At 30.8% G+C, this 25,260-nt stretch overlaps 1 protein-coding gene across 2 annotated transcripts; it reads right to left on the bottom strand.

Annotated features, from left to right (window-relative positions):
- Positions 1-18,368: 18,368 nt before the first annotated feature.
- LOC130814941 (phospholipase D alpha 1-like) lies at positions 18,369-23,543 on the bottom strand. 2 transcript variants are annotated; one of them, XM_057681234.1, is made up of 4 exons: positions 23,080-23,543; positions 22,869-22,970; positions 20,146-22,036; positions 18,369-19,096 (listed from the first exon to the last, which is right to left on the bottom strand). In XM_057681234.1, the coding sequence occupies exons 2-4, from the start codon at positions 22,959-22,961 to the stop codon at positions 18,660-18,662; spliced, it is 2,421 nt and encodes an 806-aa protein (XP_057537217.1). In that variant the 5' UTR covers positions 22,962-22,970; positions 23,080-23,543; the 3' UTR covers positions 18,369-18,659. The 2 variants fall into 2 exon arrangements, with proteins under 2 accessions (XP_057537217.1, XP_057537218.1); XM_057681235.1 differs by having other exon boundaries at positions 23,175-23,543.
- Between the last annotated feature and the right edge of the window lie 1,717 nt (positions 23,544-25,260).

The following is a 25,260-nucleotide window of genomic DNA, read 5'->3' as shown; positions in this document are numbered from 1 at the left end:
ATTCGGTCAATAGAACGAGTGTGTGAGAATTGAATTAGGGTCTAAATTTAATAGTTAATCGATGTAGAAAGAAACTTTTATATATGCTATTATTGGTTGTGTTCATACGAGATTTAAGTAAATCCTAGAGTCTTTTCTTTATTAATTAAATCTCAAATTGTCGATTTTAATTTATTTCATTATCATATTCGAGTCCTTTATTTATTGTTAGCATTAGAACAGATATAATTTTAAGAATTAATTGCGAATTATAGCCTTAATGTTTAATGGTTTTGAGAATTACAGTCTTTATGTTTTTTTGTGAATTACAACCTTCAAAGTAGCTTTTTGGCCACTATTCAAGTTAGGTGATCGGATCCGTACAATTTTAACCGTTGACCACACTCTTTACCTTTGACTGTTTTTTTTTGTTTTAATTTTTTTTGTGAGGTTTAATTTTTTTTCTCATTTAATCCCTCCTTCCCTACCATTTAACCCATTCTCTTTCCTCCTCCATTGTTGCACATCAAAGCTTTGAGTTTTATTTTTTTTCTCATTCAATTTCATCCCTTAACATTTAACCCTTAACATTTAACCCATCTTCATTAATTTTATTTTAATTTTTTTTCATTGAATTTTTTTTTTCTGATGAAACTAAATTTCAATTGATAAATTTCAATTTCAATTTCAATTTAAAATTCTGGGACAGCCCGATGCAGTCTCCTGGCAAACTATTCATCTGTCCCACAATTCTTAATAGGTTGGTACTTTTTGTACAAGAGCTGAAAGGGGACCTACTTCTTAAGCTTATTGTTCTTCAGTTTAGCTTTGCTGCTTGTATCATTACATATAGAAGCAACCAAATCCAACTATCCAAGTCGCCCTTAGCAGCAATTCAAAATCAATTGTTAAAATTTAATTTCAAAGATACGGTCTTTAATCACATGATTTTTTGACAATTTGAAGAGCTTTCATTAATGGAGTTCTTTTATAAAAAGAAACAAAAGGCAGCACCTTTAATTTTATTTCTCCTCCCAAAAATTCTCCCATTTCATTTCAGATCTAATGCATGATTTATTGTTTGCTCAGATAAGCATCCCATTATTTTATCATAAACCCTAATCTTTAAACCCACATTTTTCTCTCTCTAATTTATGATTTCTTAACATTTAATCTAAATTATTTTGGTTTTTTCGAATACCCTAAAACACCCAGAACCAAAAAAGCTTTAATTTTGTGACAATGGCGACAAGAGGGTCAAGATCAGAGAAAGTTAGGCGAATTTTCCAGCAATTTGTCATTCGATGTGAACAAAGATGAGGGATTAAATGTTGGGAGAGGAAGAAATTACAGAAAAAAAAAATAATAAAACTCAACAAAAAAAATGAAAACTCAAAAAAAAAAACAAAAAAAAAGAAGTCAAAGATAAAAAGCGTGATCAACGATTAAAATTATATGAATCCGGTCACCTGGCTTGAATAGTGGTCAAAAAGCTACTTTGGTGGCTGTAATTCGCAAAAAAAAAAACATCAAGGCTATAATTCGCAAAACTATCAAACATTAAGGTTGTAATTCGCAACTAATTCTAATTTTAATCATATATTCTTGTTTTGTATCCTTAATTATAAATTAAGCAAATTAATTTACTCACTTCTCTGAGTTCGACCCGTTAAGCTACACGTATGTCGTCCGCTTGTGGTTAAAATAAAATTACAAACATTAGGAATCTATTACTCTTGATAAAGCATTGGTAGCATTAAAATAAAATGATATGTACATGGTGAAATGTGAGGTGAAAGAGAAGAGGAGTGGTGGAGAAAGCTTGTTTAGTGAAGGTTCTAGTGGAGGGGTTACTAAGGAAGGTGTAAGTCTCAAAAGAAGGGTGGTCGTAGTAACAAGAAATGTTACTATTGTAAGAAGAAGTAGCACAATCAAATGATGTGCAAAGAGATAAAGGAAGACCTCAAGAGGATACGGAGGTTAAAAGATGTAAGAAAGGATGTTAAAAATAGCAAAGATGTCACTTTGGGTTTTGTTGAGGAGGAAGATTATAGAGCACTTCTTGTTATTGGAGGAGTATCGTATGGAAAGGAATTAGTGATTGACTTCAGCTGCTCATTCAACATTTGTTTTGAGAAATAAAAATTTACTAAGCTAAGTATTTATGATAAGGATCTTGTCACTTTACCAAACAATAAGAGGGTGAAGGTGAAGGCGGAAGTTTCTGGTGAGGTTATTGTGAAGATATTTGATGGTGTCAAGTGGAGAATTGGTGATGTGAGGCATGTTAAATAATTTGAGAGGAATCTCGTTGCATTAGGTAGATTCAAAGCTAAGGGATGCTCTTTCAAGATCAGTAATGTGTTCTTGAAAATTATTAGAGGGAGTATGATATTCATGAGAGGAGGAAGGAGCGAGAGAAACATGTACATGCTATAAGTTAGTCGTGGTTCGATAGACTAAACGGGAGATTGTTTGTGTAAGTGCCAGTTTGCCTAGCTTGGGAGATGATTTTGATCATCTTATAACCCATTCTACGGCTCGCATATTGAAAGTTACAGTTGGGTGTGCAAGAAAATACTACCTCCTATTCAGCCTTAATGTCCCATTTGATTTTTGGCACTATTCACTTATCACTCTTAATTTGTATTTTATTCTTAATCTATAAGTTAAAACATAGTCATGTGGGATCTTGTTTGATTCGTCTCAATACAAAGATTATTAATATCAACTTTTTATAATTTTTAATTAAGAATAATTTAAGATATTAAGGGTTAAAATGTTGTCTCGGCAAGTGTGAAAAGTCAAATGGGACATTTGAGCTGAATAGGAGGGAGTATAAGATTTGGATCACTTCGTGAGGTGATAAACTAAGAGCATATAGAGTGCCTTGAATAAGGCAAGAGGTGCGTTAAACAAGGCAAGAAGATGTGCATTGGGTATGCCTTGAACAAGGCATGATAGGGAAGGAAGGTGCCTTGATCAAGACACGCAACATCTACAAGTCAGTGAATGCTAGGAGTTAGTGCTCGTATGAGCACCCTATGTAAAGCCTTGAATGATCATTAGGAATTGTACAAGGAGCCTCATACATAGAAAGAAATTGAGATTGAGTGCCAAAAGAGTTTCTTCTTTGTATTAGAGTGTGTTTTCATTAAAGGTGCAAACTTTGTGCTTGATATGTTGTTCTCAAGGCTTGTGAGGGTTATTTCAATAATGTAGTATTGATTGGTTAATGATACATAATCTTGTTTGATGGGGAGGTATCCAAGATAACTCATTAATTATGTTTGTGTTTTTGTGTGTGTGTTTTAGATGCTCCTTAGTATATGCTCAGTTTTCATTGTATCTTTTCATCTTGTTCATCATTAATGAGAGGTCAACACCTGCTCCCGCCTAGTACGATGGGCATACCCAGTAACACCTTTCTTGTGAGTAGAGGTGTGCTATGGGCCGGGGGCTCGTCTGGCCCGACCCTTTATTAAATGGGCTTTCAACGAGTCGGGCCTTAAATGGGCTGGACTTTTAAAGGATCAACTTTTACTATATACGGAGCGGGTCCTAAATGGGCTTTTGACGTGCCCTAAATGGGCTTTACTCTTCTAGAGTTATTGATTGAGTAAAGCCTAATAATGAACCAGACCTTGATCGTAAAGAACCAAATTTAATTTTGTTGAAGATTCGAAGAACGTAAAAGTAGACTTGGACAATTTCATAGAAGAAGATGTAAAGGATAAGGGAGTCATTGATGTGGATAATGGAGATATGGAGGACAGTAATGTTGTCCATGAAAATAAATGTTTAGCAAAAACATTTAGCAGGTGGTATTCTGACTTGTTAAGTGATCTTAACATGTAGACGATGTCCCAAACAATGATAAAAAATTAAAAAAAATATAATAAACGGGTTGGGGTGGGTCGGGGCAGGCCATCAAGCTCGACCCGTTTAAAGCCCATTTTCTGTTTTGTAAGACGCGGTCTGTTTAATGTTGAGCCCGCTCTGGCCCTTATCCGACCCATTGCACAGATCTACTCGTGAGGGTAGCCTTTAAAAAGTTTAGACCTAGAATTATTGCAGACAAAAAACCCTCTAAGAAACCTTGGACTCTATCATGATTAATAGCTATATTTTTGCATAATTAAAAAATAAATGATAAATAACAAATCAAATGATCCTACTATTTGTTAATTTTTGTACCAAATTCCATTGGCGCAATATTATTGGGATAGATAAAGCAATGTTTAAACTTTAAAATAATAGTAATATTGATTTTGATTTCTTAGATTAATAAATATATAACTAGTCTTAACTAATAAAAACGTGGAAATATTGATTATGAATCAAATTAAATGTGTCGTTCAAAATGATTTTGATTATTGAATACCATTTTAAATGAAAATTATAATAAGTTTTTAAAACACTTTTAAAATTAAATTCATGTAATTTAAGATGTAAAAAAAAAAATTTAATACTTTTGAGATGTTATTATTGAGAATATTTTTGAATATATACTATACTCTCAATAATAACATCTCAAAAGTGTATTAAAAAATATTTTTGAGATGTTATTATTGAGAGTATTTTGTATAAGCATTATAAGTTCATATCTACATGAATAAATAATATTTTATAGGAAATATTACCGTGTATAATATAACTTTTTATTGATTTTTCTACAATAATATCACTATAATTAACCATGAATAATAAGTTTAGAAGGTGTTTTCACTGAGATACAAATTACAAAATGACCTATTACCTCTAAAATAAGTTATTTCCTTAAAAAAACAACTAAATTAGAAAAATAAATTCCAAAAATCAAATACCCACCCACCCCTTCTCCTTTTTCCTCCTTTCAACGACCACCAACCACCGTAACCTTTTCCCATCTATTCCATCCCTACAAGCAGAGGTAGCAACCCTTACCTCCCCAATCCCAGAAAACAACATTCCTCTCCCCAATCCCAATGCATATTTACTCGCCAATTTCGGCGACACCACCTTAAATCATCCTCATCATAGCCCCTTATCGCCCACCGCAATCCCAATACAAATGAGAATTCAACACTTCCTTTTGCAAGTTTCTAGATGGCACGATTCATGGTTAGTGGTGCTAGATTTCGGTCGGTGTGTGCGTTGGTCAGTGTAGAAGATGGGGCGGCTGTGGTGGCAGTGGGCAAGTAGATTTGGGTGGAGACGTTATGAGGGGTTGCTTGCATCGGGGATAGGGGTGTGATTGGTTTTCCCTGTAAGGGTGTTCTGGCAATGGGGTAGGTCGTTGAAGTCGGAGAGATTGGTTAAAAATCGACAAGACTGTGAAAAGGCTATGAAGGGGAAAGGGTAACAGTGGGTATAGGGGTTAAGGAAGTAATTTTGTTTCAATTTTTTCTTTTTTTATTTTAATTTATCTCTATTTTTAAGTCAAATTACCTACAATTGTAGGTTTAACTTGTTTGAATATTTAGGGAAACACCTTTTAACTTGGTATTATTTATAGTAATTAAATTTGATGTTATTATAGAGAAATTAGTAAAATTTTGTACTACTCACGGTAATTTTTCCTATTTTATAGAAGTATAAGCATTGTACTTGTCTAGGAAAAGAAAAATCACTACATCAAATTAATATTTAGTGATATATATTTAGCGACATTGTTAAAATTTATGAGCAATATAAATTTCTAGTGTAATAATTATTAGCTTATATTATGTTATGATTTTAGCATATACTCCCTCTGATTCTTTTCAATTGTCTCATTTTCTTATTTGGGCAATTCACTTTAATTGTCCAATTTCTATTTTAGAACATAATTTTTGGATCAAATTGTCCTTATACTATTCATGTAATTACCAAAACACTCTTATTTTTTTTACTAAACTACACTATTTAACCCCTCTCAATACCCACTACATCACATGGGTATACTATTCAAGGTGGTGCCTTCCACTTTCTTAATATTCGTGCTCAACTTAAATGGAACAATTGAAAAGATTTGAAGGGAGTATTTTTTTGACCAGAATATTTTTCTATTTAGGATATATATATATATATATATATATATATATATATATATATATATATATATATATATATATATATATATATATATATATATATATATATATACTTATTTAACAAAAAGAACATCAATTGCAAGACACTTTAATCAAAATAGTATCACGTGTTTACAATTTTCCCACACTAGTGAAAAAAACATCATATACTGCGTGACATATATTGCGGTTCAATCAAAGAAGCAACATATAATGAATTGAAAAAACGAGGAAAAAAAATTAAGGGGTATATGCTGCGGTTTTCTAGAAACCGCAACATATTTTCCTTATTCTTTTAATAAAAACTATGCCGCTTTGTGTTATTATGCTACTGTGTTCAATTCATTCGAAAAAAAATCTGCTTGTTCTTGTTGTTACATAGTGTACTATTACCTTCAAACTCTTCATCTTCTTGCTACGAAAACCCACATTACATACTGCTGCTATCGTATTCATCTTCATCTCTTCTTCTTCCAACTTTCTTCATCTTCTTGCTACATACTGTACTACTGCTGCCACGAAAACTCCACGACATTTTCTACTCTTCAAACGACCCACGACATTTTCTTCAAACGCACGAAATTTATTCTTCAAATTCATCTTCAAGGAAATTTGTCATTTTAATTTCTTCAACCTAAGTTCAAGTTACATGGTATTTTAGGGTTTGGTTTCTTTTGTGAATGATTGTTTACTAATTTTGTTTTTGTTTTTCTAATGTACGTTATATAATTCTTGGTTGCAATGTACACAATTATCATCTAAATACTAAGGTAATTTCTATTCACATATCAAGTTTTCTTATGTTTTATATTTTTATGTGTTTGTAACTACTAATTTTATTAATTAGGATTTTTTGGGTAGATTGAAAGTTGTTTTATTTTGTATATTTGAATGTGAATTTACTTATGTATATAGTAGGTTTTAATTTTGACATTTTTTTAAGTTTATGTTATTATTAGTAATTATTTTGATTTATGTGTATTTTGTTAAAAAAAATTTCTTTTGGTTTATATATATTTGTAATTAGAATATACACAATTACGCATACTTAATTGACACCACCTTATACTTTTATCATGTTCTTTTTCTGTTACATACTTTTAAGTCATTAAGATATCATTTTCGATCCTGATAGAAGTACACAATTGCCACTTATACAATTCGATAATCTTAACACTTGAGTAAGTTCATTTGATTAATACTCATAACCGTACCATGCATCATAGCATCAACACTAATCAAGTTTATCACTTATCAACAAGCACATCAATATGATACCTGATATTATGTAAGGGTCTGGTTAGGTAGGAACCGTATTCCTAAACCCTAACTGTGGTAGGAGTCGTCACCCCTCCAATACAATATTTATGCTCGAGTTCCATAGGATAGGTAGCGAACTCCTTGTCTTACACCGCATTTTACGTGCCGGCCAACACGGACGCCAGGATTTTACATGCCGGTCCAAGGTTCGACATTACCTTACTATCGGGTCATTCAATCAATACATTTAACACAAGTACATCCCATTTTTATTACTACAAGTTGACTTTGAATTTGAATTTGACCAACCTAAGTGGTAACTTCATTTATTTAATATAATTCTTAATCATAATGTTTAATTTACCTTTACGTCTTTATATGTTCATTACTTAATTTTTACACATTAAATTTTATTTATAAATTTATTTTTAATAGCTCACTAAATTCACACTAATAACTTAATATTCTATTATTAGTCTCCAAATTAGTATTTTCCACAAGTAGCTACTTAAATCTATTTCTCTTGAAATAAGTTTCCAAAATCAAAATTTCCAACTTTAAAATAAATAAAACTTTATTCTCCTCACAAAATCAAACATTCTAATTAAAATTCAAGTTAAACTGCAACCTTTGGATAAGTTTCCAAAATTCAACAAGTAAACCAAAAATAATTATTTCAAGTTTGGAAAAACAATTAAACTTATTAGAGGCAAAAATCAACATTCTAGTTATAAAACAAATAAAACTTATAATTTCACAAAAATCAATATTTCACACATAGTTTAAGAACAAGTTTACTAAAAATACTTTACATCTTTTTATATAAATTTTGGTCAAATAGTTAGCAAATAAAATATTATTTTGTACTAAATAGTAATTAAATGTCACAAAAGTTATTTTTTTTAATTATGAAATCTCATATATTCAAGAAAATCACTTCAATATTTAATAACTTATAAAGCTTTCTCAAAAATAACTTTTAAGATTTTATTTTAATATTATCACAAAATAGCTTATATTAATATAAAAAATAAATCAAACTCTTTTTCTTTTTAATATGATAATGGTCGAATGACCTATGAGTATTTTAGGGCCTTTTTCACTAACAAAACAACTTCATTTAATTTATTATAGTAAATTCAAGATTTAAATAATTAACATAACCACCAAAAAAAAAAACTTTACACAATAACTTAGAAATTTACTATAACTTTAAGGATAAACTTAAATCTCAAAATAAAGTATAAAAACAATATTCTTAATATAATCATACTTAGTAAAATACGTTCATAAAATAACTTACTACCTTATAAACTAGTTTGAAGGCTAACATAAACATATTAATACAAAATTCTAACATAAAAAAATTTCTTAAATATAATAACATTTCTAATGTAACACATAACTCATAAACATACTAGCACTAGTTTATAACATAAATCATACTTAATATCACTAGAATATAATTTTGCACCCAACTTCCTAAACTTGTTCAAAGATTATTAAATTAAAATACTAAAAATACTTTTAGCATACATAGACTTAATATAATCTTGATCATAATTTCATTAAATTAACTTCCACTAAAATATATCAACATATTTCATACTTTGCATATTATAAAGTAAATATAATGTAAAATTCCACAAAAAGAGTAGGGTGAGAAGTTATACTAAACTAAAACCAAGGATTAGTATTAAGTACTAATTAGGAAAATAATAAGAAATAAGACCCTGCAAGATAGATAATAATGATCCAAAGATAATTAATCCCAACTCCTAAAATAATGATGATGATTTAAGCTAAATAAAGAGTGTTCTAAGCTCCATGTTCTTGAATTTCTCAATTTATAAAGGTATTAATGTAGTAAGACTTTATTGAAGTGAAAATATAAGAAAGAATATTAGAAAGATTTGATGATGGTGGTGTAAGTGATCTCATGGCTAAGGGGGTATTTATAATGGGTTTGGGCAAATTTGTAGTTCATTAGATTGTATGAAGAAGGTTAACTTGTGTAAGTGATTTAGAGTGTGTAAGTGAATGTGTAAGAGTTGGAGTGTATAAGTGAATGTGTAAGAGTTTGGAGTGTAGAAGAAGGTTAGCTTGTGTAAGGAAATGGTGATAGCTTGTGTAAGTGATGAACATCATGGGTTACCATAGAAAGGATTTTGGTTCATCAAATTTTTGTTCTAGTATGTACAAGTGAATAGACTTTAAAATGATGGGTAAATTTGATCATGAAAATATGTAGTTTATTTAAAATTTTGCTTAAATTATACTTAAAGTTAATAATAAAAATACGCATCATTTTTATGTATAAAATAATTAAATCAAAATTATAAGGTTAAAATAATAAGTAGTAATGTTAGTTTAAGGAAGAAAGTTAAAAAATAACCTTTTTACAAAACCGTGAATATAATAATAAAATTTTACTTTTCGTACTATAAAATAATAAAATAATATTTTAGTGCTTATAAAAAAGATTTTAAACAAAATACTATTTTAAATTTTAATATATGAAAGAAATTACAAAATCGGAAAAGATTTAGGAATTAAAGATGGTTTGAAATGGATAATCAAAGGATTAGAGATTTGAATTGAAAATTCGAATTAATTAATCGGAAGATTAAAATTAAGAATTTTGAGTCTGTTACACCATGTGTCAAGTGTGGCAATGTATCAAAGGTACATAGTGTTGACATCATTTAGTGAGCACATACTTCGACGTGGGTTTAGGCCTCAATATCATGTTTGGATTTTGCCATGGTGAGAAGAGAGTTTACAAAGAAAAAAGTGTTGTTGAGGATGTCAATGAGGATATAGATCGTGTTGATGGGTATGAGACAAATGAAGAGAATGTCGATGAAGATGTAGATCGTGTTGATGAGATGATAGAGGGGGTCAAGGATGAGTTAGGAGAACGTCCTCGTGTTTTTGACTTGTTGACAGAGGCTTCTCAAAAGCCTTTGTACCCTGGATGTACAAAGTTCAGCAAACTAACAATTGTGTTGACAATTTTTAACATTAAGTCAAAGTTCAATTGGAGTGACACTAGTTTCACAATGTTATTAGAATCTTTAGGTGAGATGCTTTCTAATGGAAATGAACTTCCAAAGTCGACATATTATGCCAAAAAGCTCATGTGTCCTTTCGGCTTAGAGTGCCAGAAGATTCATGCGTGTCCGAATGATTGTGTACTGTATCAGAATGAAAATGAAAACTTAGAAGAGTGATTGAGGTATGGGTTTTACAAACGCAAAGAGGTTCGAGATGCTAAAGGACCCCCGACTAAGGTACTGTGGTATCTTTCAATAATACCTAGATTCAAGCGCTTGTTTTCTATGAAGTTAAATTTGAGGTGGCATGTAGATAGGGTGAAGAAAGTTCACTTGCTCACACATCCAGCTGATTCTCCGAAGTGGAAGAGTATTGACAGGTTGCATAAGACATTTGGGGATGAAGATCGTAATTTAAGGCTCAGACTGTGTACGGATAGATTAAACCCATTAGGCAATCTTAGTTCTCAACATAATACTTGGCCGATATTGTTAGTTATTTATAATTTTCTTGCCTCCGTGGTTGCGTACAAAGCGTATGTACATTATGCTTTCGCTTCTTATCTCGGGTCCTAAAGAACCTAGGAATGACATAGATGTATATCTTGCTCTTCTCGTTGAGGATTTGAGAAAGATGTAGGATGATGTGTTTCCGTGTTTGATGCACCTGCTAATGAGGAGTTCACCTTACGTTCAATGCTTTTATGCATCGTTAATGATTTTCCGGCATATGGCAACTTATCAGGGTATAAGAACAAAGGGAAGAAAGCATGCCCAGTATGTATCGATGATATGGAATCCACGTGGATTCCTAAGTGAAAACATGATAAGTGCAATTATTTGCACTTATTTATATCATTTTATACTTCTTAATGATGGTCGTTGTTATTAATTTTGTGCTTATTTTGAAGATTTAGGCTACTTTACTCGTCTTGGTTTTTCATGTTGATTTTTAGTGGTTTTGATTATTTTAAGCATAATTCTTATGGTTTCAATTATGACGGAGTTTACTAAGGGGATTTTAGCTCCGTTGAAGATGCTCTACAAAGAAAATGAGCAAAAGGGTAGATGTGTGTTTATTCTGCAAAAGTTTTGAGGTGAAATTTGATACATATCTACTCTTTTAGTTATATCTTTTGATAGGAATATCGTATTTATGCAGAGTTTGTGGCATCAAAAACTAGACTTCGAGATCTTTCAAACGGTATATTATATGTCTAATTCCGATAATCGAGCCAGAAATGGTGACCATTTGAAGTTGCTGCGATTTTCCAGCACAAAACGCCGACTCGGCTTTCATGTTCTTTTTTGGGCAACCAACTCGGCTTTGAGTCTCTGTTTTGCTGCGCGCGATTTTCACGGATGTTTTCTTTAGTTTTTGAATTAGCTTTTAGGGTTAAGTCCTCATTAGTATAAATTGGCCCTAAAAACTGATTAGGGTTTCTCTCTTCTTCTTTTACATCATCTCTTAGACTACTTTTACTCCATTTTTATTTTTTTTGCTTTAGATTTCATCCTTTAACTTTAGTTCATTATGTCTACCATTAATCATTCCTTGGAGCATTATAAGTTTCTTCTAGTATTTAATTTCCTGTGCTTTAAATTTCTTTTATTAGTTTAATCTTCCATTAGTGAACTTTTGTTATTGTCATCAATCATCCTTTAATAATAATTAGTTTGTTCTTCATTTATTGCTCTTTGATTCAATTGTTGTGTTTTTTGGCATTTAATTATTGCTTCTCTTGAAATTGTCATTGTTATCATATTTATTCATGTTTAGTATCATCTTAGGGTTTATGTTTATTGCTTTCACCATGAATAGTGAGTAGATTCTTTTTATAGGATTAGGGTTTGAACCTATAATTCAAGTATGATTTGATGATTGAAAGTGTCTATGAAATTAGGATTAAGGTGATTAAATTATCCTAATAACCCTAAATTAAATATGCTTTGTTGGACTAATCAATAGAACTAGCTTGTGTGATTAGGATCAACTTTTTTTTGATTAAATTTTAGTTAAATTCTTATTAATTCGTACAATAAAACTAGCGTGTGAGAATTTAATTAGTACGGTCTAAATCTAATAGTTAATCAACAGAGCAAGAATTTGAGATTATCAAGATCATATTTAATGACATAATTAATCCGACATTTCATAGACACTAATAAGAGTTTGATCATACAAGAATTTAGGGGATTCCCGACACCCTAGATCTCTTCATCATATAGTTTCCATCCATTTCTTATTGCATTTTTAGTTTACTAGTCAAAAACCAATTAAACTTTTTTTCCTTGAGCAATATAATTAGTAGAAATAACAAGTTTCTTGTCCTAACTTCCTTGTGTTCGACCCGCAACTACACATACATCGTGCACTTGCAGTTAAATAAAATTTGCACATCAAAACATGTATTCATGCACCGTCGAAAGTTCCTCTTATGATATCACCAATATCGTAAGAAGAAAATGATGTTCAACGGGGAGATTGAGGACTGTGTAGCTCGTCGACCGTTGATTGGTTATGAGATTTACAAACAGGTGAAGGGAGTTGAAACTGTATTTGGTAAAACAGGGCAAGTGCAAGGGGGTGAGACCAACTATGGAAAAAAGAATCAATCTTTTGGAAACTTTCATATTGGAGAGATCTATAGGTTAGGCATTGTCTTTACATTATGAATATAAAGAAAAATATATCCGATGCCATACTCGGAATGCTCATGAACATTTGCGTTAAGAAAAGAATGTTAAGGCCGTGTGAGATTAATTTGAATGTAAGGATCTTCGTCCAGAGTTGTGGCAACAGGTTATGGTGTGTAAGAAAAGAAATAGAGCTGAAGAAGTACATGGCAGTGACAATGGAAAGGGTAGTAAGAAGAAGATGTGTAATGTTAAAAATTATTTGCCTCCGACTTCTTACACATTGTCCATGGTAGAGAAGCGGGAATTTTGTGAGTCTTTGTATGGCATTAAGGTTCCATCTGGGTACTCATCCAACAAGAAAAGATATATGACGCTAAATGGTAAGTTGAAGTTGGGAAACATGAAACCTCACCATTGCCATGTAATGATGCAAGTGTTCTTACCAATTGCAAATTGTGGAATACTGCCAAAACATGTAAGATATGTTATTACCGAGCTATTTTCGTTCTTCAACACAATTTGTAGTAAAGTGCTTGATCCCTTTAAAGTTGATGCTCTTCAAGTCAACGTGATTGTAACATTATGCAAGTTTGAGATGTATTTTTCACCTTCTTTTTTTGACATAATGGTTCATCTTATTGTTTATCTCGTTCATAAAATCAAGCTTCTATGTATAGTTTTTTTTAAGGTGATGTTATCCTTTTGAAAGACACATGGGAGTTTTACAAAACAGAGTGAGGAATCCAACACAACCCAAGGGGAGTATGATTCAAGGCACTGTAAGCGATGAGATTGGTAACTTCATAGCTGAGTATATGGCCATGGTAAAGCCTATTGGACCTCCTACCTCTCTACATGAAAGAAGGCTTGAGGGAAAAGGAACAATTGGCTCCAAATCGATCACACCTCCTCGAGACAATCTTCTACAAGCACACATGTATGTGTTGCATCATATTCCATAAGTCTATCCTTTTTTGAATGAGCATTTTGATATATTGCGTGCTAAATATTCTTCTAAAGGGGATAGGGCTTAATGCAGTTGCATAATAAGACGTTTATTGATTAGTTTCATAATCGAGTAATATATGAAGAACTCAAGGGTGTATGTATCTGAAACTGTTAAATGGTTAGCTTTTGGTCCTCGTGAAGATGTCAATAAATATGAGGGTTACGATGTCAACGGGTTCACATTTTAGACTGAGGGCTAGATAAATAGTGGTGTTTTTATTTTGGTGTCATATAAAGTTTACGCGAGTGCCAAGGATCAATCCCCGGTTGACGCTAATTTTTTATACTATAGGCGGGTACATGAAATATGGGAGCTTGACTACTCTAGTTTCACTATTGGTCTTTTCAAATGCAAGTGGGTAGATATTAATCAACAATGCGTAAAAAATGATGACCCTTGTCGATTCACTCTTGTAGACTTAACTTGTTTGCATGATAGTGAGGACCCATTTATACTAGCCACACAGGCTAAGCAAGTATTCTACATTGTAGACTCGTATGATAAAAAAATGGTCTATTGTTGTATAGGGAAAAAGAAGTATCCTTAGTATAGATGATGTTGATGATGAGGAAGAATATGATGCTTTTGAAGACTCCCCCACCCTTTACTAATCCAAAATCCGTTGATGAAGATGATCTAGATGTTGGTTATATGCGTGTAGATCACACAGAAGGAATACATTTAATTAAGTGATTTACAAGGTATGAAGTATTTAAGCTTTTTGGCACTTACTCGCTTAAAGTAGTTCAAATTTGATTTGTTTGACATCAAACTTGGCACACAACACTAGAAATGAAAAAATAGACATATGTTTGAAACTACGTGCGAAGTTGCGTTTTTAAGGTTTTTTTAAGCTTTTTTTTTGGCACTTACTCGCTTCAGTAGTTCAAAATTGGTTTGTTTGACATCAAACTTAGCATACAACACTATTTGGTATATATTATTCTTTTGAAATGATAAGAATTGAAAACAACAGTCATATGCTTGAATTTACATGCTAAGTTACGTATTTAAGGTTTTTTAAGCTTTTTTGCACTTACTAGCTTAAAGTAGTTCAAGCTTGGTTTGTTTGGCATGAAACTTGGCACACAACACTATTTGTATATATTATTGTTTTGAAATGGTTAGAATTGAAAATACTAGTCATATGCTTTAAATTATGTACTAAGTTGCATTTTAAAGGTTTTTTAAGCTTTTTTTCACACTTACTAGCTTAAAGTTGTTCAAACTTGGTTTGTTTTGCATGAAACTTGGCACACAACACTATTTGGTATATATTATTTTTTTTAAATGCTTAGAATTAAAAACAATAGTCATGTGCTTGAAATTACGTTTTAAGTTGCGTTTTTAAGGTTTTTAAGCTTTTTTTTTTTTGCACTTACTAGCTTAAAGTAGTTCAAACTTAATTTGTTTGGCATGAAACTTGGCACACAACACTAATTAACATGTATTATTGTTTTGAAATGCTTAGAATTGAAAATCTAGTCATATGCTTGAAATTACGTGCGATGTTGCGTTTTTAAGGATTTTTAAGCTTCTTTGGCACTTACTTGCTTAAAGTAGTTCAAACTTTGTTTGTTTGGAGCGAAACTTGGCACACAATACTTATTAATATATATTATTATTTTGAAATGGTTAGAATTCAAAAATATACTGATATGCTTGAAATTATGTGATAAGTTGCCTTTTTTAGCCTATAAAAAACTTTGTTGGCACTAACACTCTTAAAGTAGTTCAAACTTGATTTTTTGGCATTAAACTTGGCACACAACACTAATTAACATATATTATTATTTTGAAATGGTTAGAATTGCAAAAAATAGTCATATGCTTGAAATTTTACGTGCAAAGTTGTGTTTTTTAGGTTTTTTAAACTTTTATAAAACTAACATTTATTATCTCTTAGTGCTTTCGACAAGATAATGGTATTGATTGCGGCTACTACACTATATATTGAATTTATGGACAATATCTTACAAGCCGTCAAGAATGTTGGAGTAGAAAATATTGATGCGGTATATATATTTTACGTTCTTAAATTATAATATTATATATTAAATTAATATTATGTAAAATCTAATGTATTATGTATATATTTTTATATTATATTATTTAGGATTTAAATGAGACTCCAAGGCAAATATGTACTTTGACAAAAGAGAAAATGCGTGAATTAAAGGACAAGGTGGCCATGTATCTATCTAATTTATGTGTTTTCTAGAGTAATTAGTTTAGATTTTTGACGTATACATATATATGTACTTTGACAAAAGAGAAAATGCGTGAATTAAAGGACAAGGTGGCCATGTATCTATCTAATTTATGTGTTTTCTAGAGTAATTAGTTTAGATTTTTGACTTATACATATATATATATATATATATATATGTATATATATATATATATATGTATATATATATATATGTATATATATATATATATATATATATATATATGTATATATATATATATATATATATATATATATATATATATATATATATATATATATATATATATGTATATATATATATATATATATATGTATATATATATATATATGTATATATATATATATATATATATGTATATATATATATATATGTATATATATATATATATATGTATATATATATATATATATGTATATATATATATATATATGTATATATATATATATGTATATATATATATATATGTATATATATATATATATATGTATATATATATATATATATATATATATATATATATATATATATATATATATATATATATATATATATATATATATATATATATATATATATATATACATACATACATATATATATATATATATATATATACATATATATATATATATATATACATATATATATATATATATATTATATATATGTTTATATATATATATATATATATATATATATTTATATATATATATATATATATATATATATATATATATATATATATATTGTTTATTATGATTCTTTGAGAGTGATGATTGGTGAATTTATGGTTATTATATGGCGATTTCAATTGTGTATATTATTGATGATTATTTGCGATTATAGGGGAACCGTAGCATATAATATGCTTTGATTTATATATAAAAAAAAAAGCACACTATATGTTGCGGTTCCCAAAGAACTGCAACATATAGTGTGCATTTGTGCTGCGGTTTTGAACAACAACAATTGTCAGTGGCCCATCTGCTGCTAGCACAAATGCTTGGGGTTAAAAAAGTAATATGATTTCTTCCTTTTATGTGTAAATCCTGAATGTTAATTAATTCTAAAATATTCTTTAGAGCTTTTAAACACTTTATTATCCTCTGTAGTTTCTTTTGGTTTCTGAAATAGGAAGAACAAAGTACTTTAGATAGTAATATCAATTATGAATGTTAATGTTTCAGACATGTTAGCTTGATTTCAAGTATGAAAGATCTTGGTTTGGCTATTGTTGTTGTTAAGGCATCAATGTCAAATGCTAGCATTTCTTCACAAAGTAGAGTATGTTTAAAACTTGATACTTTTAGTTGATTTTTTAATTATGAAATTATTTGTTCAAATCTTAGATTAGCAGCCAGAAAATGATCACATTTAGTTATTGACTAATCGCTAGTTTTTACTTTTATGGAAGGAACGTGTATAAGGATTGGTTTTACTTTCTAGAAGTATAACACACCGACTTTAATCTAACTTGTAAGTAAATTTAAAATTATAAGAAAGTTTTTGTATAAACACTATTCAAAATAAAAGTAGACTAGCCAATCCAATATAGTATTATTCAATAATAGAACACTATTCTCATCATGCATTACATCAACATGTCTTTCTAATTCACACAAGTCATATAAACCAAAGATATGTAAAATATAAATAATAACAATCAAATTAAATACTACCTCCTATTCAACCTATTATTCCTATTTAATTTTTCACACATTTTAACATTTAATATCTCTAATTATTCTTAATTAAAAATTATAAAAAATTAATATTAATAATCTGTATTGAGACGAATTAAACAAAATCTTACATGACTATGTTTTAACTTATAGACTAAGATTAAAATACAAATTAAGAATGATAAGTAAATAGTGAAAAAAACATAAATGGGACTAATGGGTGGAATAAGTGGGAGTATTATTTTACCTTTTCTTTGTTTTAGTTTAAGTACTTGTTTTTAGGCTCTATGATCCTAAAACATTATTGCACAATTTTGGTCCACATTTGTCCATAGAAACTCTTGATAACTAAGTGGTTAAGCTATTTCAAACCAACAAAAAATAGCTGATCTAAAATCAACCTGATAACTCGAATAAACGGTTTTTGTCTAGTTATTGATTAATACCTTTCAAAATATAAGTAGACTAGCCAATCCAACATATTATTATTCAGCAATAGAACACTATTCTCATCATGCATTACATCCACATGTCTTTCAAATTAACACAAGCCTTAAATCCAAGATATATCAAATGGAAATAATAAGAAGCAAACTAAATATATAATTTTACCTTACCTTTATTTTAGTTTAAATACTTGTTTTTAGGCTCTAAGATTGCGCAAAATATAAAATAATTAAACAGCCTAAAACATCATTGCATTATTATACTCCACACTTATCCATAGAAAGTGATGATAATAATAACTAAGTGGTGAGGATTGGAGGGAGAGCATCACTTTTAGCACCAATAACTCTAGCTTTAGTATCTGGGAAATATTCAGATCCAGGAAGCCCAACAACTTCTCCTTCTTCAGTAATTTCAATGGGATACCTAAGCAAATGTCCTGGAAGATCGTGCTGTAAAGTTTCAGAAGTGTATAAATCCCAGTACTTAAGAGCCATTTGATTCACTTTTCTAATACATTCTTCAGTTTCTGGCTGAAGGAAGACGTTATCGAGCATGCCTAAATGTTCATACCAAAGTGACATTCTGAAGCCATGAATTTGACCTCTTGCTGGTTGGTTTCTGTGGGTTATATGGTATGGTTGGTAGGCACCCATGGCTATCTCTGAGTCTCTGGCTCCGTTCATTGACCTCTCGTTTATGTTGGCTGAACCAACTATTATGTACTCATCATCAACTGATATACACACAGCAAAAATAAGGTTATTAATTGTCGTTTGCACAACATTAAAGTTTGAAAGTAATAAGCTGAGGTCTGTTCAATCGTTGGATCGTAGTAATTAGATACGTAGTGTTGGTGGAATCTTACGATTCTAATTGACATAAAATTTTTAGAGGTAGATTCATAACATGATTTCACAATTCTACGATCCAATAATAGGATCTAGCAAATTTTATCTCAATAATTATTAATTTTTAGTATTTTTTAGTTTATTTCTAGGATCATAGGATTCTGCTATTCGATCCTACCTCTCTAAACGATTTCAAGTAGATCTTGATTTTAATAACTTGATTTAGAGAAATTGGAAAATTTGAGTTTGCATAACTTCATCTTGGATAAGCTCACAACTAGGCGGAATTCGAAAGTTGAATGTATAAAACACTATCCATAGAACAACCAAGATAGTGTTACATTGGACCTTGATAAGTAACATCATAAATAACTTCATATAATGCAAAGTTATGTAACAACCCATTTTACTATAGTCAATTATAATACAACAATCTGTAAACCCAATGATATTTAAATGGCTCCCATTCTAGGGTGGGATTTAGAGGATCGGTAGTACGCAACCTTACCCTTATTTTTTAACAAGTCACTTTACTATAGTCAAATACAATCCAAAAAGGTTGTTTTCGATTGACCATTGGTAATTGGTAGCAAACATCTTCTCGACCTTCACATAATTAAGAAATGCACACAATTTATAACTTATAAGCCGAGACCAAAGAACTACAAATATTTGACCCCCATCAAAATAAGGAACAACTTTATCAACTAATACCACCATGATATATGGAACTCTAAAAAGTCTTGTACGGCCTCATATAGAGACTGATTATGAATTAGCAAGTTCTATTTTAAGATTATGCTCTTCTAAATATTTCTGAATGCGTATGATGAAAACAAAAACTAGTAATCAATCACCATTAGATGTAGACTTTTCAAGTACATAGAGTTAGATTATAAAGATGAAATAGTATTATGTTGAGTTAGAGAATTACCTATCATCATCTTGGCATGAACATAGATCATAAACCTTCGAGCTTCCTGTGCGCGGCTATAATCACTGTCAGGTTCCGGCCTTTCTGAAGGCTCATATTCTCCAGGCTTCTTGATCTCCCGATTTCCTAAACAAAAGAACGACAAGTAGTCCCTTGGGTTAGCCTGGATACCTTGAGCTCTAAGTGCCTGAACTACATCAGTATACATCATTTCCATAGTTCTCGTCTGCCAATCGAGTATAGCCTGCACTGTACCACTCTCAGGAAATCCCTCAGGCCACATTGGCAAAACTACATACACAGTAAACCTTTCCCCTTTTTCTATCTTACTAACAATCTTTAAGGACAGTTCTTTAGGGATCAGATTTAGAGCTTCAATATCAGCTGGTGTTATGCCTTTTGCTTTCCAATCATATGAACTCCCTATGAAATACTGATTTTCGATGTAAATAAACCTCTTTGCCCTTCTTATAGCATTAACGTAAGCATCTTGAATGCTTCGATCAATCACGCTGTCTTTCCCACTTACTAGTCCTGCTGCTGCAGCTTCTTCAGGGGAGTCGGGGAATCCAAAGGCGGCCCCACCATCTATGGAACGAAACACTTGAACATTCCATGTTTCTTGATCATCGGGGAACGTAACAGGGGAAGGAGGAATGAATATTGAGTTCATTTCTCGGAGATCAAGAAGAAGATTCTTACCACCTTGCTTCCTCCATCTTTGTTCAAAGTTATACAAGACATCCCAAGCAGCTGGCCCTTCTAATCTACAATGGATGTCGTGCCATGGCTCTCGTGGGCCACCTTTGTTGATTGAAGCACCCTTGAAGTTGGCCTGATGGAAGTCGTCATGGTGAGCCGTGGCAAGAGTTCTAAAGAGGGAGTGAAATTGAGTGTCGTAACGCCCATCACAAAGATCTATGCCTCCCACAAAGCTCATGATTCTTCTCTTATCGGACCTTCCACTAGGTAGTTCAGTATCAACAACAACGATCTTTTGGTGGTGAGTGAAACTTGTGCCAATCTCGATGTTTTGAATGATACTCTTCCCACTATCAGGATTCCGAGGGCATAACACACAATGAACTTCGGTACCCTCAAAATATTTTGCCGTCTCTTCATCATGAGTGGCCATTAGTCCATCTTCCTTCAATCCTTTAATCGAAGTCCTATCATCCCAAACGAGCATTAAAACTCTAACTCCTTCCATTGCTTTCTTCTTAAGGAGCTCACCTAAAGTCATATCCCCACCCGGTTTAGGCCTCCTAGTATCCCTTATCAAGGTAATTTCGGTGTAAACAGACCACCCTGTTATGTAAATTAAGTGTCTTGCATTGGTAATAGCATCAAACACATCTTCCCAACACCGATGTGGCTCATAGTATTTCCCTCCGGAAAGAGGGATCTTAGGAACAAAATTTTCGGGAACATGGGCATCTTGGTATAAGGTAACCTTACATTCAGACCTCTGAGAGAAAAAAGTGTACGGTACCCCAGGAAATTTGGGTGTTTTGATGCCTCTATTCCAATTCAAATCTCTAGAGACATCAAAGAATTGGACTTTTACATGGACTTGAGAGCCTCTATGTATAATTTTGTGATCATTGTCAAGGATGTCAAGCCAAACGTCGACTTCTTCTCCTCCTATGATGTCGGTGACAGGGAGATAAGCCCTTCCAAGGAGCGTTGCTCCAATGGCTTCATCCTCTTTCAAAGTAAATGTGACATGAGAATCCATGTGAGCACAACAGATGTGGAACTGTTCGTACCATCTCGGGTTTGAATCATTTTCTACCATCCTTGTTCGGCCAACTCTTGCTCCTTCTATGTCGACTGTGGCATATAATCTCCCTGCACCCTTCCCAATCACAGTTCCGATGCCTTCCACAACCTGCAACAACAAACATTATATTCAACCATAGCAACAATAACAACAGTGACAAAGCGTTAATCTCAAATATATGGAGTTGGGTACATGAGCTAAAACAAATTAGAATAAGAAATTTAATAATCATCTACGTATATTTTCCTCCTCTGTTCTCAATGCAAGAAAATATTAGCAACAAATTTTAATGGAAAAGGCTTAGGCACATGAGGCATCAACGTAAACAATTACCTATGTACACTAATTATGGAATGAATACTTCACAACAGTGTCACATGATTTGCTAATTTCAACGTGAATCGCGAGTTGAAAAAAGCGAATTATGGTTAATTTTAGGCTATATTTCAACTATTTTGAGCGAATCACAAGTTCGAAACGCAAATCAGCCGGCGAATTCTGTTATACTGCTTCACATAAAATTAAAATTAACTTTATGCTTCTTACATCAACACCAGAAAATTCAAGCATATATGCTTCACTATCTGTTTATCTTCTTTATGCAACACAATAAGATCTAAAATCTTCTTAAGATCAGATGAACTTTTCAAGGTTGAATTTGTCCACTGATGACCAAATCTTATATTGATCATCAAGTTTTTGGGGGTTGGATGAACGCAAGTACACAACTTTATCCTTTCAGTGATATCAAAAAGGTTATTTCCGATTGATCCTTGTTAACAAACATCATTCGGTAACTTCACAAGTCCAAATGAAGTATGTAAAAAAAGCTTGATTACCATTTCACAGATGAATTAAAGAGGATTAGTGCTAATAACCTCATTAATAAAAAATAAAGATTAATAAAAAAAAAACATTGAAAAATTATGAAGATACAAACCTTGTGGAAAAAGCTTCCACCACCTCCTCCAAAGAGTTTAGTAGCCTCATAGATGGTCACATGAAGCATTCCATGTAACAGTATTTTTGCCATTTTATCAGCCTGCATCATATGTTATACTTCATCAAATAAATCAATGTATGAATTTTAAAAAATATATAATATTATTTTATTTATCACAGGTTAAGCGAGATCGAACCCAAAATCTTACCGAAAAAAGTAATACTTGTTTTAAAGGAGACAAGAGCAATTCTAAAAAAAAATGTATACTGCTCAAGAAGTTAATTAGATCATTCTTTTTATAACCTGAAAAAAAGCTCTTTATACTGATCTCTGATCTTCTGGGTGATGAGTTTGTGAATTATTAAATAAAGAACACTTAAGATATGATATATTTTTTGTATTTTAGAAAAAAAATATAAAAGAGAATTAGTATAAGATTATACTTCAAGGAGATTAATGAAATAAAAAGATAATGATTGTATAGTGATTAATTAAGGGATATACTGAAGTTGATTATGATATGAAGCTGAGGTGTTTACTAAGGGCATGTAATGAAAATGGATGTGATTACTGGTGAAGGGTGTATAGAAGAAGATTACAATATCAAATTCAATATCCAAAATCTGTCCTTTTTTGGATTGAAAAAGTAGTTGAGTTACTGCCATGTGATAATAGTCTCTACTATTCTAATGAAATTGTAGTATTATTATTATTTTCTTTTTTTATCCAATGAAATAATTTTTTCTTCTCTATTATTTTCAATTTTAAATTGTGCCTTTTATTTTGCATTAATTTTTAATTTTAAGTTATGCCTTTTATTTTGTACAATTTTTTTAGACCTTTATATATCATTTTCTTTTAATTTCAATCATATATTTTAACTATTGGAATTTCATCCACATAATTTTTTTCTCTCTTCATTTTTTACCAAATATTCTCATTTAGCTTGAATAAATACCAATTTTCTTTTTGCTACTATCCTAGAGAGACAAAGGAGTATAGCATTTGTTTTTATACCATCTATAATATATAATCTATCTATCTATAAAAACTACTAATGAAGAAACAGGACTGACGCGTGTCAAACTCTTAGCAAAAAATTTCCAATCATTTTTACATTGACATGGCAGACGAATTTGTAGTGAAAATCATTTTCTAATATAGTAATTTTAACATGCACAAGAAAAGTTGGTAAGCAGTATTATTTCCAAAGTATTTACCTCGATAGAAGAAAATAAGTTTTTGATATAGCAAAATGAAACATGACTAAAATTGTAAACTAGTATTATTTTTCAATATTATTTTTGATATTATTCCAAAATACTAACAAATAACCTTCTTTATATTATTTACGGTAAGTAATCTTTAAAACAAATACTCCTTCCTATTCATCTCAAGTATCTCATTTTCTTATTTAGTCAAGTCACCTTAAATGTCTCATTTTCTATTTTGAGTATGCTCACTTTACCAATTTATCCTTACTAAACATAACTTTTTCACATCTTTACACTTAATAACCCCACTTTACCCCTGTTAAAATTTAAAAACAATATACTTTTTTCTTTTACATGTGGTCTCATTTAACCACTTAAAAATGTTAAAAAGTCAAAATGAACACATTGGATGAATAGGAGAGAATACTATACAAGTATAAAATTAACTCTAAAACTCTTTTCCAATCTTCGTACATGGCACGGGTATCTATCTAGTTAATTTATTACTCTTAGTTTATACTCCCTCTGCTCTCTTATGCTCTTTATGTTTAGAATATTCCACATTAAGGAGTAAGAAATTTAATTAAGGTTTTTTGAGATATATATAGAAGATAAAATACTTCTTTCGTTCTGTTTTAGTCGCTACATTTGTATGGGCACGTGGATTAAGAAAAGTGATTGACCTACACTGTAGCTGATTGTTTACTTTATAGAGTATAGTATTTTATTATTGTTAATTGAAAAAGAAAAAGAAAAAATATGTTGTTAGGTTACTTTATAGAGTATAATATAATATTTTATTATAAAGTATAGAGTATAGAGTAGGATAAAAATAGAGGTAGGTAGAATTTTAAATGATTGTTTTATTACTAAAAACGAAAATGTAGCAAGTAATATGAAATTGACAAAAATAAAAAATGTAGCGGGTATTATGGAACGGAGGAAGTATATTCATATGAGATCTTGTTAGATTCTTCTTGATGTATACTTTTTATTATATATTTTTTATAATTTTTTATGATGCATATTTAAAGATATTACAGGTCAAAATTTGCTTTGAAAACTGTGCAAACAGCAAACGAGAAAAAAAAAGAACAGAGAAAATATATTTTATTTTCAATCTATAACTTAAAATAAAACATAGTTATATAAGATTATATTTAATTCCTCACAAT

This window comes from Amaranthus tricolor, chromosome 6 (assembly GCF_026212465.1).
Source record: "Amaranthus tricolor cultivar Red isolate AtriRed21 chromosome 6, ASM2621246v1, whole genome shotgun sequence".
Taxonomy (NCBI): domain Eukaryota; kingdom Viridiplantae; phylum Streptophyta; class Magnoliopsida; order Caryophyllales; family Amaranthaceae; genus Amaranthus; species Amaranthus tricolor.
Note: the sequence above shows the minus strand (reverse complement) of the source record. Positions and strands in the feature narration are given on the sequence as shown.